The 14,082-nt window shown below is 40.1% G+C and overlaps 1 protein-coding gene and 1 long non-coding RNA gene across 2 annotated transcripts; both read right to left on the bottom strand.

Annotated features, from left to right (window-relative positions):
* Window positions 1-575: 575 nt before the first annotated feature.
* Window positions 576-2,858, bottom strand: LOC130715081 (uncharacterized). Its single transcript, XR_009011549.1, has 3 exons — window positions 2,118-2,858; window positions 1,650-1,679; window positions 576-972 (listed from the first exon to the last, which is right to left on the bottom strand). It is a non-coding gene; the product is annotated as an uncharacterized LOC130715081 (long non-coding RNA).
* Window positions 2,859-3,776: 918 nt separating this feature from the next.
* Window positions 3,777-7,112, bottom strand: LOC130712948 (uncharacterized). The gene is made up of 2 exons (XM_057562759.1): window positions 6,209-7,112; window positions 3,777-5,797 (listed from the first exon to the last, which is right to left on the bottom strand). Exons 1-2 carry the CDS (start codon window positions 7,110-7,112, stop codon window positions 3,777-3,779), a joined length of 2,925 nt encoding a protein of 974 aa, XP_057418742.1.
* Window positions 7,113-14,082: the final 6,970 nt, after the last annotated feature.

Raw genomic sequence — 14,082 nt, 5'->3', positions numbered from 1 at the left:
AGAGAAGAAGAGGTTTTCTTTGAGCCAGAGAAGAAGTGGTTGAATAGGAAAATAGGGGCTCAGAAGGGGAGAGGGTTAGGAAAACGAAATAGACAATGTTTCAATCACGTGACTCACTCAATTAATTTTTTAATCTAATCCATCCATTTTAATCTAATGGCTAGAAATCATTTTTTTTTTTTTTTTGAGAATGAAAAATATATTGAAATAAGGATCCAGTACAGGAGCAAATACAAAGACATAGCAATAGAATTAGCCAAGAAAAAAAACAAACAGAAAGAAATAAACAGAAAGCTACAGGGGCCAAAAGAGAGCGCCAAGACACATTGCAGCAGCACCCTTGGTGAAAGACACAGTCCAGGAAAGCAACCAGCAAGCACAACAGCAATACGAGCAGCGCTAGAAGAGAAGCTGACATAGACCTCAGGCTCTCAAGGAGTTGGAACACCACCAGAGGGAATTGGACCGATTGCAGCCAGCTTTAGCCAAGGAATCCGCCGACTCATTTGCTTCCCTATAGATGTGACTTGTGACGACCAAACTCACACCCTACCTAACTATAAAATAAGAATATCTTCAGAGAAAAACACTTTTATTGATGAACTTTGAAGAAGTACAAGACCTTTGGGTCAGAATTCATCGATGTCCAATTGATAGTCTGAGAACGTCTCCAGGAAAGTTAGCCGCGCTAAGCGTCATTAAAAGCAATTCCTTTCCTTAGACAAGACGTCCTAGAGTCTCGCATGAACTCCTCTGAATCTTCCCCGACTACTTTGACTGCCTTGTTTACAACCAAAACCACAGCTTTCACACTTATTTTACAGTCTGATAGAGCGCGCGTCCAGTCGTACACGTTTTCCTCCATCAGCTGGTCTTTATTCTACTCGAACACTCCCGTATATTTACAACTATTTACAGCTCGCCCTGCCTTGACCACTTTTCACTCGAGATCTTTCTCCTCGAACTCCGTCCCTAAGTTGTTCAATTAGAACAACCAACCAAAACAAGAAAACCAAAGAACAAGAGGGGTGAGAAGCAATCCAACACACTCAAACAGGAGAAACAGTGTAAAATAAATAAGCAAGTAAATCCAGTAAAAAGTAATAGCGCATCCAACAAAATCATCCAAGATTTCAACACACTCTAGACGAGGATGTGGGCCCAACATTCTCCAGGAAAGTCACCGAGAAGCCGCTCGGCAAGATGATCCTCGGAGGGCCTGCAGTGTGAATTAGGTTCCGGATGGGACAAACCTCATCATCACCTGTTGGTAGGTCCCACCTAACCACACCCCAAGGACCGCAACCCTTACGGTATCCCCTAGATCTCACAGCGTTACCCAATGGCACAGCCTGGCCTTGACTGTCCAGTTGGGGCCACTGACCTTTCCTGCTCATAGAGTATCCACAAGCCAATAGAAATCTCTTGGAATTATTCTGAGAATTGATCAAATAATATTTTCTTTTAAAAATCGGGATGCCTCAAAAAAATGTTTAAGAAAAATTCGGAGGCTCCTTCTTCGAGTCAATTCTCAGGAATAAATCCCGTTTGAAATAATCATTTTTGAAAACAAATAGGACCCAAGGGAGGTCCAACACCTATTTATTCACACTATACTCCCTCATGAGTTGAGCATTCTCCCCCCTTACCTTTCTTCGAAGAATCTCCCGACCGATAATCTGCAATAATAATGTCGTACATCACTTTAGTCCATTTTCACCTTAAGGTTATCAAATTCCATGTTATTCTTTATCATCCGTTTTTATTAAATAATTAGGCGGCTTGGCCGTCCATCGTTATATAGCTTTTAAAATCAGGCGGCTTAGCCGACCATCATTATATAACCTGTAAGGCGGCATAGCCGACCATATATTTTCGATAGGCGGCAGAGCCGACCATTGGTGGATAAGGCGGCAGAGCCGACCATAATATCCAGGAATTAATTATTTAATTATTATTTAGCTTAAACTTGAGAAATTAATAACTTCCATTCTAGATATCCAAAATTCATTCCGTTTCTTTCTAAATGTTCATTTTAATCCCATGAATCATAATCAAGTCTTATTTCGTATTAAGTCGTCACAATTAGTGAGTTATAAAACCGTAAAGTTACGTACCGTCTCCTTTTCCGAAACTATATCAAATCTCAGTGAAATTCAAAACCGATTGCGTATACGGACTCCTTATGATGCAAGGATTCAGGAAATATGATTTTTTCCAAGTTCTGGGAACTTTGCCGGTGAGCCCGCCGGAGAAGGTGGCGGTTGGCGGCGGAGCTCCGGTGAAAAGTTAGAGTTGAGGGTGGAAAATGGTTGGAAAAGGATCCTCTCACTCCCAGGAACTCAATGGTACAAGTGGGTAGCTCAGAAGGTCTCTAAATTGGCCAAAACGACAAGCTCTTTGAAGCTTTCTCCGGTCAACAATGGCAGAATGAAAAATAGACCTCCAAGCTTCAAAATTCTTGCACAGATAGCTTCCTTATGAAATTCTAAGCAGGATAGACACTTGAATCGACAAAATTGTTGGAGAAATGAGTGAGAACGAAGAGCTCAAAGTTTCAGAGCTTTATGAGCTCGGTTGGGCTATTGCAGGGACAATTGAGCTCGGTTCTGGGTTGGTTCACACTCTAATGGACTCAAGGAAGCTAATGGAACAAAAATGGAGGGATGAATCGGTCTAGAAAGCAATTTCCAAAGTTTGGCCGTGAGCTACTATTTTGGCCGTTCACCACCGTCTTTGTGGTGAACGGCCAAAATAGTAGCTAAGGGTTGTGGTTGAGGCTTCAGGGGGTTGAGAACAAGGTTTAGGCAAAGTAGCAAGGCTTGGGTTGCTCGAATTTGAGCTGAATTGAGCTTGAGCTTGGCTGTGGTATTTATAGGCAAAACCAGGGACCAAAGTTTGAATTAAAACTATTTCTGAAATCACGGTTAGGTCCTTCAGAGTTAAGTCAGTTCACGGTTTGGTCCTTTCTGAAATAATTTTTTATTCTCATCCTTATCCTTTGAATTCTCTAGAACTTGATTTCATCCTTATCCTTATCTTGATTTTTATTTTTATTTTATTTTATTATACTATAATAATTGCATTAATAATAATACTAATTAAAATACTCCTATTATTTCTAGTTGAGGGAAAAATTTAGGTCGTTACATGACTCACCTTGGAACATTTGGTTAGCTCCAGCAAGAAATCTATTTGATTTAGTTCATTAAGGAGTTTCCATGGCCTATTTAAATTGGAGTTTATCCATCCCACCGCAGCAGTCGAATCACTCTCTATACTCACCTCATAAACCATGAATTCCTGGCAGAATTGAAGAGCTTTGAGGATAGCACGTACCTCAGCTTCGGAAGCCCAGCCAAAGCCTGAGTTGATAGAGAAATAACCAAAGACCCTATTTTGATGGTCTCTTAAAACTCCCCCCAAACCAGTAGGTCCGGGATTACCTTAAGAAGCACCGTCAACATTAAATTTGAGAGTACCTAGCGTTGAAGGTTGCCAAGTTGTTGTCCTTACACTCACAGCAGTCATTTTCATTCTTATATTGCAGAAATTTGCGTTAAATTGTTCAGTGTTATAAGGGCAGTCCTTCCATTTAGCTTTCACCCACCAACCAATTCGCATAACATGCATATCCTAAACTTCTTCTCTGTTGAAAGCTTTATCTCTGAATAACAAGTCATTTCTTCCGACCCATAGGGACCAAACCAGAGAATAAGGGATTAATTTCCATAAGATAGGGTCAGAATTAACACAAAGGAAGTCCCACTGTTTGGCTAGATCAACCAGTGAGTTTGGAAGAACCCATGAACACCTTCTCTTTTTACTATGTCGCTCCACATGCTCCAAGACAGCAGGCAGTGTAGGAAAAGGTGATTAGCAGTTTCAGGAGCTTGGGAGCATAGCGAGCAAAGTCCATTGTCCTCCAAAGAAACCCCGCGACTCAGAAGATTTTGTTTGCAAGCTATCTTGTTGTAACACCCCTGCCAAAATAGCAATCCCACCTTAGGTGGGACTATTTTCTTCACCTGAGATGGTAGTGCCCATTGTTCTCCTTCATTTACCTTGTCCTCGATCCACTTGCATAATCCTTTCACTGAGAATAACCCGGAACTTTCAAAACACCAGCATATGTGGTCCCTGGATCCTCTCGAAGGAAAATGACTATTTATAAGGTTGATGAAGGTGCTATGTATCTCCAATTCCCAATCAAAAAAATCTCTTCTGAATGCTAGGTCCCAGGTCCATTTCCCTTGCACAATAATTCCCACTTCTGCCACCATGCTCAATTTATTCGAGCTCATGGCAAACAGCCGAGGAAATCTATTTCGGAGTGGCATAATATCTACCCATGGATCTTCCCAGAATCTGGTATTTGATCCATCTCCAATGTTGACAATCAGTCCTTCTTTCAATCCTTTGGCTACCAAGGAGTCTTCATACAAAATGTTCACAATGTCTTGCATGAGAATGGACCAATTTTTTGCTTCCACCATAGCCATGTGGAAGAACAATAGCCTAGGGTCCAGCGCATATTTAGCAATGAGTAGTCTCCTCCACAAGCTTTTGTGTTCTACTCCAAAGCGCCAAGCCCATTTGAGTAAGAGAGCTTTGTTCTTCCACCCAACGAAACCAAGACCAAGACCCCCGTGTTCATGAGATTTGCAGATCAAGGACCACAGAATCCAAGCGATTTTTCTGCCATTCTCTTCCTTTCCCCAAAGGAAACTACGTAAGATTTTCTCCACTTCCCCTATGACCTTTATAGGTGCTTTGAATACAGCCATTAGGAATAGAGGAACCGAGCAAAGGGCTGCCTTCATCAGCGTCAATCTACCGCTTAAAGAGATGAATTTTGAATTCCATGTCCGCCTTTTCCTTATAAGTTTATCCAGCATTGGTTCCCAAAAAGAGATACGACGAGGATTCCCACCTAGGGGGGCACCAAGGTAGAGTAATGGCAATTGTCCAATATTCCAGCCATAAAGGCCAGCAATTCTTTCCACCTCTGACACTTCAACATTACACCCGATTAGAAATGTCTTGTGCAAATTCACTTTGAGTCCAGACGCAAAGAGGAATGACAATAAGGCATTGCAAAGCAGATCTATTTGGTTTTCGTCATTCTCACAAAACAGTAGCGTATCATCTGCAAACTGTAGGTGGTTCAGAGCTAGGCCAGTTCCAATTCTCACACCACTAAAGAGAACTTCTCCTAAGAGTTGGTTCAACATGCAAGAAAGTCCATTTGCACATAGATTAAATAAGAGGGGGGATAACGGGTCACCTTGTCGGAGCCCCTTTTCCATATCAAAGAAACTTGTAGATGAGCCATTTACCAAGATTGACAGAGTAGCTGTAGAGACACAAGTACGAATCCAATTGATCCATCGCTCACCAAAGTTCATTTCCTTGAGGATATCGAGTAGGAAACTCCACTCCACATTATCATATGCTTTGGCGAAATCAAGTTTTAATAGAAATCCTCCGTCTTCTCTCTTTTTCAAGAGATCAACCACCTCGTTAGCAATAAGGATGCAGTCAGAAATTTGTCGCCCGTGTGTGAAAGCAAATTGGTTCTCTGAGACCAGCAAGGGGGCAACTCTCTGTAATCTCGATGCTAGTACCTTAGAGATCAATTTATAAGCACTACCGATCAAACTGATTGGTCTGAAATCAGTGACAGCCGAGGGATTATTATGTTTTGGAATTAGAGCTATGAAGGTAGCATTAAGGCCTTTTACTAACTTCCACGTGTTATGGAAATCATCAAAGAATTTCACCACTTCACCCTTAACTAAGCTTCAGAACTGTTTGAAAAAATTCAAATTAAAACCATCGGGTCCTGGTGCCCGATTTCCATCACAAGACTTCAGAACTTCCCAAATCTCCCCCTCTGTGAATCTGTTTTCCAGTCCAACCTTCTTCTCATGACTCAGCTTTGGAAGGTTTGTGCATCTTATTTTCGGCCTTTGTCTATTATCCCTAGTGAAGAAGGTTTGGAAGTGGCTGAAGATTGTTTCTTTGATCATATTAGGGTCCTCAACAGCTACCCCCCCCACAACTAAGTGAGATATCTGCTTCTTGGCTTTACGGATTTTGCACGTAGAGTGAAAATAGGAAGTGTTTCTATCCCCTTCTCTAATCCATTTAACCCTGGCTTTTTGTCTCCATCGGGTCTCTTCCTTTCTGAATTCTTGCCACAAACCATCGAGGATGTACAACCGTTTTTGTCTAAGTGTTGCATCTGCCCCTTCTGAGGATAATCTGTCCATAGTCACCTGTAGTTCCGTTTCTAGAGCGGTTATTTTTTCCCTATTAGCTGAACCAGCGTAGCCTCTCCATTCCTTTATTACTGATTTCAGTCCTTTCAATTTTTCTTGTAGTACAAAAGCTGACCAACCCACTACTGTAGCGGAACACCACCATTGTGACACCAATTGTTCAAATTCTTTGTCCAGGAGCCAATGATTATAGAACAAGAAAGGTTTGGGTCCAAAATTAATGGCCCCCAACGTTAGTATAATTGGTCGATGGTCTGATAATCCCCAATTTTCCACCGATTGGCATATTCCTTCGAATTTGTTTATGGCTTCTTCACTCACTAGCCACCTATCTAGGCGACTCCAAATTCCTCCCAAACGCGAGCTGTACCATGTATATTTGTCATTTTGCAGTGGTAGATCAATAAGATTAGAGCCTGCTACAAATTCAGAAAAGCAGTTCTCCACTCCTCCTTGATTACCAGTCCTTTCCCCTTCATTTAGGATAGCATTAAAATCCCCACCCAGAATGGTACAACAATTATTCACATTCAGAGCCTCAGTCAATAGATTGAAGAAATCATACCTTTCACTATCCGCATTGGGGCCGTAGACATTAACAATGAAGAGCAACAGGGAATCCTTTAATGACTTTACTAGCAGACCGATGAATCTTTCGTTTTTAATTACTGATTCCATAGTGAAGGTAGCAGAGTTCCACAGAGTTATTAATCCCCCCGCTGAACCTGTAGCAGGTATGGACACACTCTCCATTCTCACAGCCTTGGCAAATGACTCCAAAATCTTGATTCGAGTGGAGTCTAATTTCGTCTCTTGTAATAGGGCCATTTCGGGTTTCAATTTCGTCAGTGCATCGATGATGGCTCTTCTCTTCTCAGCTCTACCCATACCTCTGACATTCCAAGAGACCCACCGCCGTTGCATCCTGCTAGCTCTGTGTGATGAGGCGTAGCTCTTCTTCTAAGCCTTCTATAGCTTGTGCGTCTGTCCCTTCAAAATGCAGACCTAACACCTTGCCCAGCATCCACGACTTTTGTGCTCTAGTGAAATATCTTTTGGACCCTGCAGAATTTGTGCCTGGGGAGAGCGACGTTGAGCCTGGCACATCTGGATCACTTGAAGACGCCGCTCTTGACTCCACTTGGGGGATCAGATTGCAAACTGGTTGGGTTGAGAGGTTACTCGGTTGACCTGTAGCAAAGGGAACAATGGGAACAAGAGGAGATTTAGGGGAAGGGTACCCAACAACTTTGGATTGTTTCCTTGGGCGGCCCCTACCCCGTTTAGCACCCGGTGCTTTGTGGGTCTCAGAACCGCCAGGCCCATTTTGCATAGGTATAATTGGTGGTATACAATTCTGGCCCACATTTTGTGAAATAGACTCATATGGTTCATTTAGCATAGATTCATTTAGTTCGCTTGGGATCAAATCAGTCTCAGTGATTTCCAAGTCCCCCATCAACCTCTGACGTGGAAAAGCATTTTGGACTGCGACTTGACTAGTGCTAACCAAGGACAATTTGGTTTCCTGAGTTGACCTCTTGAACCAATCCCATATCAGTCTCCAGTCATAGCTTATTGTAGGTACAAAAGCTGGTATCCTGTCCCCCATAATTGCCACTTTGATATAGTTGTCAGACCCACAGCTAATAAGGATTGGCCACGGTTTGTTCTGCCATCCCCTCTTTCCATGCAATCCTATGGAAAATTTGAATTTGTTACCTACTGAAGCAACATCAGTCTGTACACTAAAAGGTGAAATTTGCAGTTTCCTTGGCGAGGCATTTTGACCCAAAATCCCAATTTCTTTAATTTCCCGAAATTGACCTTCGCCGGAGTCAACCGTCCCGGTATTGGTATCTACCGGAACCAAACCTGAAGAATTTATTTCCCCTCCATCATTTTCTTCCAATGAGGATTCACTTACTACTGTATCCTCAGTCAACAGATCTTCATCTACCTTAGACATGGAAGGGGTTGTGTTCCCCGAGGCATCTTGGTCATAAGATACATAGTCTTCAAACATCTTGCTCTGATCTTCCTGGATTGAAATATACATCCAGATGTCATCAAACTTGACCTGTATTTTCGTTTTCTGTATTGTTGGTGTGGAGGACGATATTAAAACCCTCGCAACGTCATAACGCCTATGGAGCCTTGTATCCTCATCGACAGCTATGTAAGTTCCCATCGCACTTACTACCGTAGAGAAAAAAGACTCGCTCCAAGCACCCAATGGAACATTCCTCAGAGATAGCCACACCAAGTGCCTGAATGGGACTTCCAAAGGAGTTGCTGTACGAAAATGTTCAAACTTCTCGCCCAGTAGCCTCCCTTGTCCATCCATGAAGGATAACAGAGCCTCGTTATTCACAAACGCAAGGGCAACCTCCGTTGCCCCCCACGCTTTGACCGTGACATTGAACATCCCGTGTGATTCCAAATAGGATTGTAGCATTTTCAGGTTCATTACTCCCCTCACCGATGCTATGATGATGTTACCAGTTCTGGTTATATCCTCCTCCTTTAGACGATAGCAGCAAGCATATTCGGGTACCCTTACTTTCGGCGGAATGGCGTTGTGCGATGTTTTCTGTTTGTAGGACACTTGATGAGGTTTTTCGGTCACCTTATGAGTTTTTCCTGGTATATTCCCTGCTGGCTTTGAACGTTCTTGTTCTCGAAAGAAAGGGAATTTGGCCTTAGTCACTGATATCTTCGCTCCACAAAGGAAATTGCCGTTCAGTTGTTTGATAGCCCTAGTTGTTTCATCAATAGTTGAGAATCTGATGAATCCAAACTTGAATTGACGGTACCTACGTCTTGTTCTTTGAACGAAGAGTCCTACAATATTACCCCATCTATGAAGTTGCTCTTTCAACTGCTGAATAAGAAATGTTTTCTCATATGATACTCCCCATATATATATATATATATATATATATATATATATATAAAAGATACATATAGATAGATAGATTATAATAGTTTATTGTTATTTATTTTATTACTAGTACGTTGTAGTGGGTGCTCATGTCATGGAGCGATCCAATCAATTTGTTCGACCCAAACCAATATGAAGTCAATAAAAGGACCAGATTGGACTCGTGAATATCGATGTGGGAAGGAGTAGTTAAATTCACACAGTTTAAGAAATTTAGTTAAATTAATTAAAATGTATTAAATTTGTCCTAAATTAAAATAAATTTCCAAAATTACCATTTTTTCTAAAGTACTCCCTTCGGTCCACAATATAAGCAAAAAAACCAAACATCTCACATACCAAGAAATAACATAGAAACATGTGTTTTTCAATTAACAAAGCTGAAACATAATTTTGTTTCCAAAATCACCCTTATCTACACAACCTTTAATCATGAATGACACCATTTAATTAAGAATAGGCTCAAAACCTTCTTCTCTCTTCTCCAAGTAAATAACCTATACATGGGAAAGTGGGGATGTAACATCCCGATCTGACGACTGGCCCCACGCTAACAACACGAGTCTTTTCAGCGCGCTTTGTCCTCACTTACGTGCTTCCCGGAAATACTTCCCAGGAGGTCACCCATCCCAATATTGCTCCAAGTCAAGTACACTTAACCATGGAGTTTTTATGAGTTGGGCTCCTGAAAAGAAGAAGCATCTTGTTGTTATGAGTACTACCAATCAAATCTTTTATGCCCTCCTCAACTGTATAGTCCATCCCTATACAGTCTCCGAATACCTCTTGTTCGGGTGTGAGATCGGTTCGTTCATGTGCCCCTCCGCCTAGAAGCCTGCCAGGAGCCGCTCCTTGTCCGTGCCTCACTGCACCGGCGATCACTCCCAACCCTCGTCGGCCCCGGGTGTCACAGGCCCACCAACTTCCGCTTGGTTCGTCCCCGAACCACAGGGTACTGGGAGAGGTCGCCTCTGATACCATTTGTAACATCCTGACTTGGCGACTGACCCCACTGTAACAACACGAGTCTTTTCAACGCGCTTTGTCCTCACTTGCACACTTCCCGAGAAAAATTCCCAGGAGATCACTCATCCCAATTTTACTTCAAGGCTAGCACACTTAACCATGGAGTTCTTATGAGTTGGGCTCTCGAAAACAAGTTGCAACTTCTTTTCAGGAGCCCAACTCATAAGAACTTCATGGTTAAGTATGCTAGCCTTGGAGTAATATTGAGATGCGTGACCTCCTGGGACGTTTTCCCGGGAAGGGCGCGAGTGAGGACAAAGTGCACTGAAAAGACTCGTGTTGTTACCGTGAGTCCAGTCGTCAAGTCGGGATGTTACAGGGGAGATTAAATGTTTTTTGTACATGGAAAAGTGGAGTAATTTCTAAATAAATAAGGGTAAAATTGGAAATGGATATTTAACACACTCTAAAAACAATGCTTATTTCTTCTATAGTGGACCACTAAAACACCTATTTTTTTGCTTATATTGTGGACTGGAGGGAGTATTGAAGGTATGAAAAACACTATAAATGGGAGGTTTGAATAGGGTTTTATGTTTAAAAACTTTCCTTTTAAGATTTAAGGAAATCTTCTCGGTTTCAAGAATACAAAGTGCAAGAGATTAAGAGATGAGAAAAGCACACAAGTGTTTTATCCTGGTTCACTTGATAAATCCTTCAAGCTAATCCAGTCCACCCGTTAAGGTGATTTCTTCCTTCGTAGAATGAAGGTAATCCACTATTCAAAGATTGTTACAACTGCACTAGCACACCTTGCTCAGTGACTAACCAATATAAGAACTAGGAATACTAAGACACACAAGTCTTAGTCTTCTTTAGAATCCTGACCTCACTGGTCTCTCAAGGAACTACAAACAAATTTGTAGAAGGTTAGGGTTTACAAAGAGTTGCTTCTAAACAAGCAGAGGTAAACACAATAAGAACAATGAAGAAAATATTTCTAAGGTATTCTGCTTGAAGGTTTGCACTTGTATTGAACAATAGTTTCTTATCCTATTTCTTCTATCTTCAGCCTTTAAATACTCCAAGGTGTAGGTGTTGTATCCGTTGATAGAATATGTCTGTTGGAGGATAATTCTGAAAATTCCAGAACCTGCTGTGGCTGAACTTCGTAGGTAAGATGGTAAGAATAGTACACTGCTTTTGTACTATTGACAATGACATTGTCTTATCCTAGTTGACTCCTGATCTTGGCGACGCTTCATGTTGGAACTTATGAAACAATTGATCAGACTCAGAAGGAAGTTTGGATCCTCTAACCTTCATAACTTCTGCTTCTGGACTGTTCACTCAGAACATCTAGTCTTCAGAATTAGAAGCACTTGGGTCTTGAGAACCAGCTTACTCTTGGACTTCAAAATCTTCAAGTCTCAGCTTCTGGACCGTTCGCTCAAAACTTCTGGTCTTCCGAATTTCAGCACTTGAATCTTTAGAGCCCACATCAGAGCTTTAATCTTCAGAACATCTGAAGCTTTTACTACCGTTCAGAAAAACGTAGTGATTGCAGAAGCGTTATGTTGATTACTCTTTGGTCTTTAACTTCTGATGGATATGTCTTTGAATCAGAATCAGAGCTTGTTTGTCAAACACTTAAAAGACAAACGTTAGAGTACCCTAATTTTTTATACACAATAAAGAACTTGTTATCATCAAAACATAGAGTTGTACCACCTGACCAAATCTTGGTCTTACAAGCAGTACTTATGTTGGAGAGTGGGAAGGAGAAATAATAACTAATGAAACACATTTTACTAGTTATAAGAGTATCATTGGAAAAAATAATTAATATAGCACAAACTTTCATTTAGTTCTTATAAAAAGTACCAAAATTTTTCTTCTTTTTGTTTCTTATAAATAGGACCAGAGGTATTGGATTCTAGGAACGAAAATCCAATGAGTTCATATGAATTTTGAGTTTGAGAAAATGAAATCTGAACCAAACTATGAATGCATATATATCCATTAGTGTCTTGTTCGGATTAGGTGTCTTGAACTTTGTTAGGAGAAATTAACATGATAACCTCAAAAACTTGTTTGGTTCACTATGTTCTGTGTTACAATACTTTCTACTACTGAGGAGGGATAATTTATACTAATTTATTAACAACTAACATTCGTCTGCCAAACAAAACTATGTCATTACTTTTATTTTTGACCATTAATATTTGGGTTGAATCAGAAAATCGTCCTTTACTTTGAGTGAGATATGAAATTCGTCCCTCGCCGAAAAATATTCTAGAAAATGCCCTCAAACTACAAGAAATGGCTGGAAATGGTCACTGTCGGAGTGGTGGCGGTTAGCTAGAGATGGTTGAAGTGAGTGGAAGGGAGAGTGGAAAGGGGGAAGGAGGAGAAGGGGAAATATCCAGAGTGCAAAGTCTAAAATACTCAGAGTGCAAAGTCTAAAATGCTCTTAGTGCGTTGGTGGACCAAATTACTAATAGTCCACCCTAATGGGCACCCAATAATACTATGCTCTCTTAACTTATTAAGTATATATTGGAGAGGATATTATTAGTGCCTTCAAGTACGTACTAGGGGTGTTCGCCGTCTGAATTGGTTCAGTTTAAAGGGGAAAATACAACCGATTCAATCTCTTCGATTTTATCACTTCAATCGGTTTTTTTCTTATAAATCTGAACGAATCCAATCCAATCCAAATTTTATTAGTTTGGTTTGAAAAACAAGATGCATCTTCTTTTCGGGAACCCGACTCATAAAAATCCAAGGTAGTTAAGTGTGCTTGCCTTCAAGTAATATTGGAATGAGTGACTTCTAGAAAGTTTTGTCATGAAGCACGTGAGTGAGGACAAAACATGCTGAAAAAACTCGCGTTGTTACCAAGAGACCAGTCATCAGATCAAGATGTTTCAATATACACGTAAAGAAGCAAACTACATCTATATATACACGACATATTTCTATGTGTCTCAACCAAAGCACCAAAATCTTTTGATTTTACAACTAATGATTTATGAAATAATATAGATGTAAATATGTAAGTATAAATGATATGATCTATATATAAATAAATTATATGTATATTTTTAAATATTAAGTATGGATTGGATTGGTTCATTTTGAAAATCAAATGTAATAAAAAATCGATTTTTTTCAGTTTCTGATCCATTGGGTTATTGATTTGATTGGATTTGGTTGGTTTGGATTGGTTGTAGGAGTCGTTGGGGGTGTTCATAACCAATCTAATCCAATATTCAGTTTGGATTGGATTGGACCAAACGTGATGGAGCCGAAATCCAAAACAATTGAAATCCAAGCAATCAATAACCCAATGGATCGGAAACAGAAAATATTGATTTTTTATTGAATTTGATTTTCAAAACCGAAATAATCTAATCTAAACCGAATATTTACAAATATAAATATAATTTTATTTATATATACACCATAACATTAATACATACATATTTACATCCATATTATTTGATAAATCATGTAGTTCTAAAATCAAAAGTTTTTGGTACTTTAGTTGAGATACATAGAAATATATCGTGTATATATAGACGTAGTTTGCTTCTTTACTGTGTATATTGTAACATCCCGATCAGACGACCGGCCTCACAGTAACAACAATTTTTTTTACTGCATATAAGTCAACAAGAGCTTTCTTCTTAGAACCGATTCACGTGACTAATTTTATTGTAAAACATTTAAATATGAACATTTCAATGCCTATTCATCATGAATGTGTTAAAGTTTTGCTTTAGATTTCAATTTATGTCTCTCAATCATTATCTTGAGCTACTATTTGTTTATGCAAGACTTTTAGTTTAAAAACATTGTGTATAGTTTATCTTTTCTTAACTT

Source organism: Lotus japonicus, chromosome 4 (genome assembly GCF_012489685.1).
Source record: "Lotus japonicus ecotype B-129 chromosome 4, LjGifu_v1.2".
In the NCBI taxonomy this organism is placed as follows: Eukaryota; Viridiplantae; Streptophyta; class Magnoliopsida; order Fabales; family Fabaceae; genus Lotus; species Lotus japonicus.
Note: the sequence above shows the minus strand (reverse complement) of the source record. Positions and strands in the feature narration are given on the sequence as shown.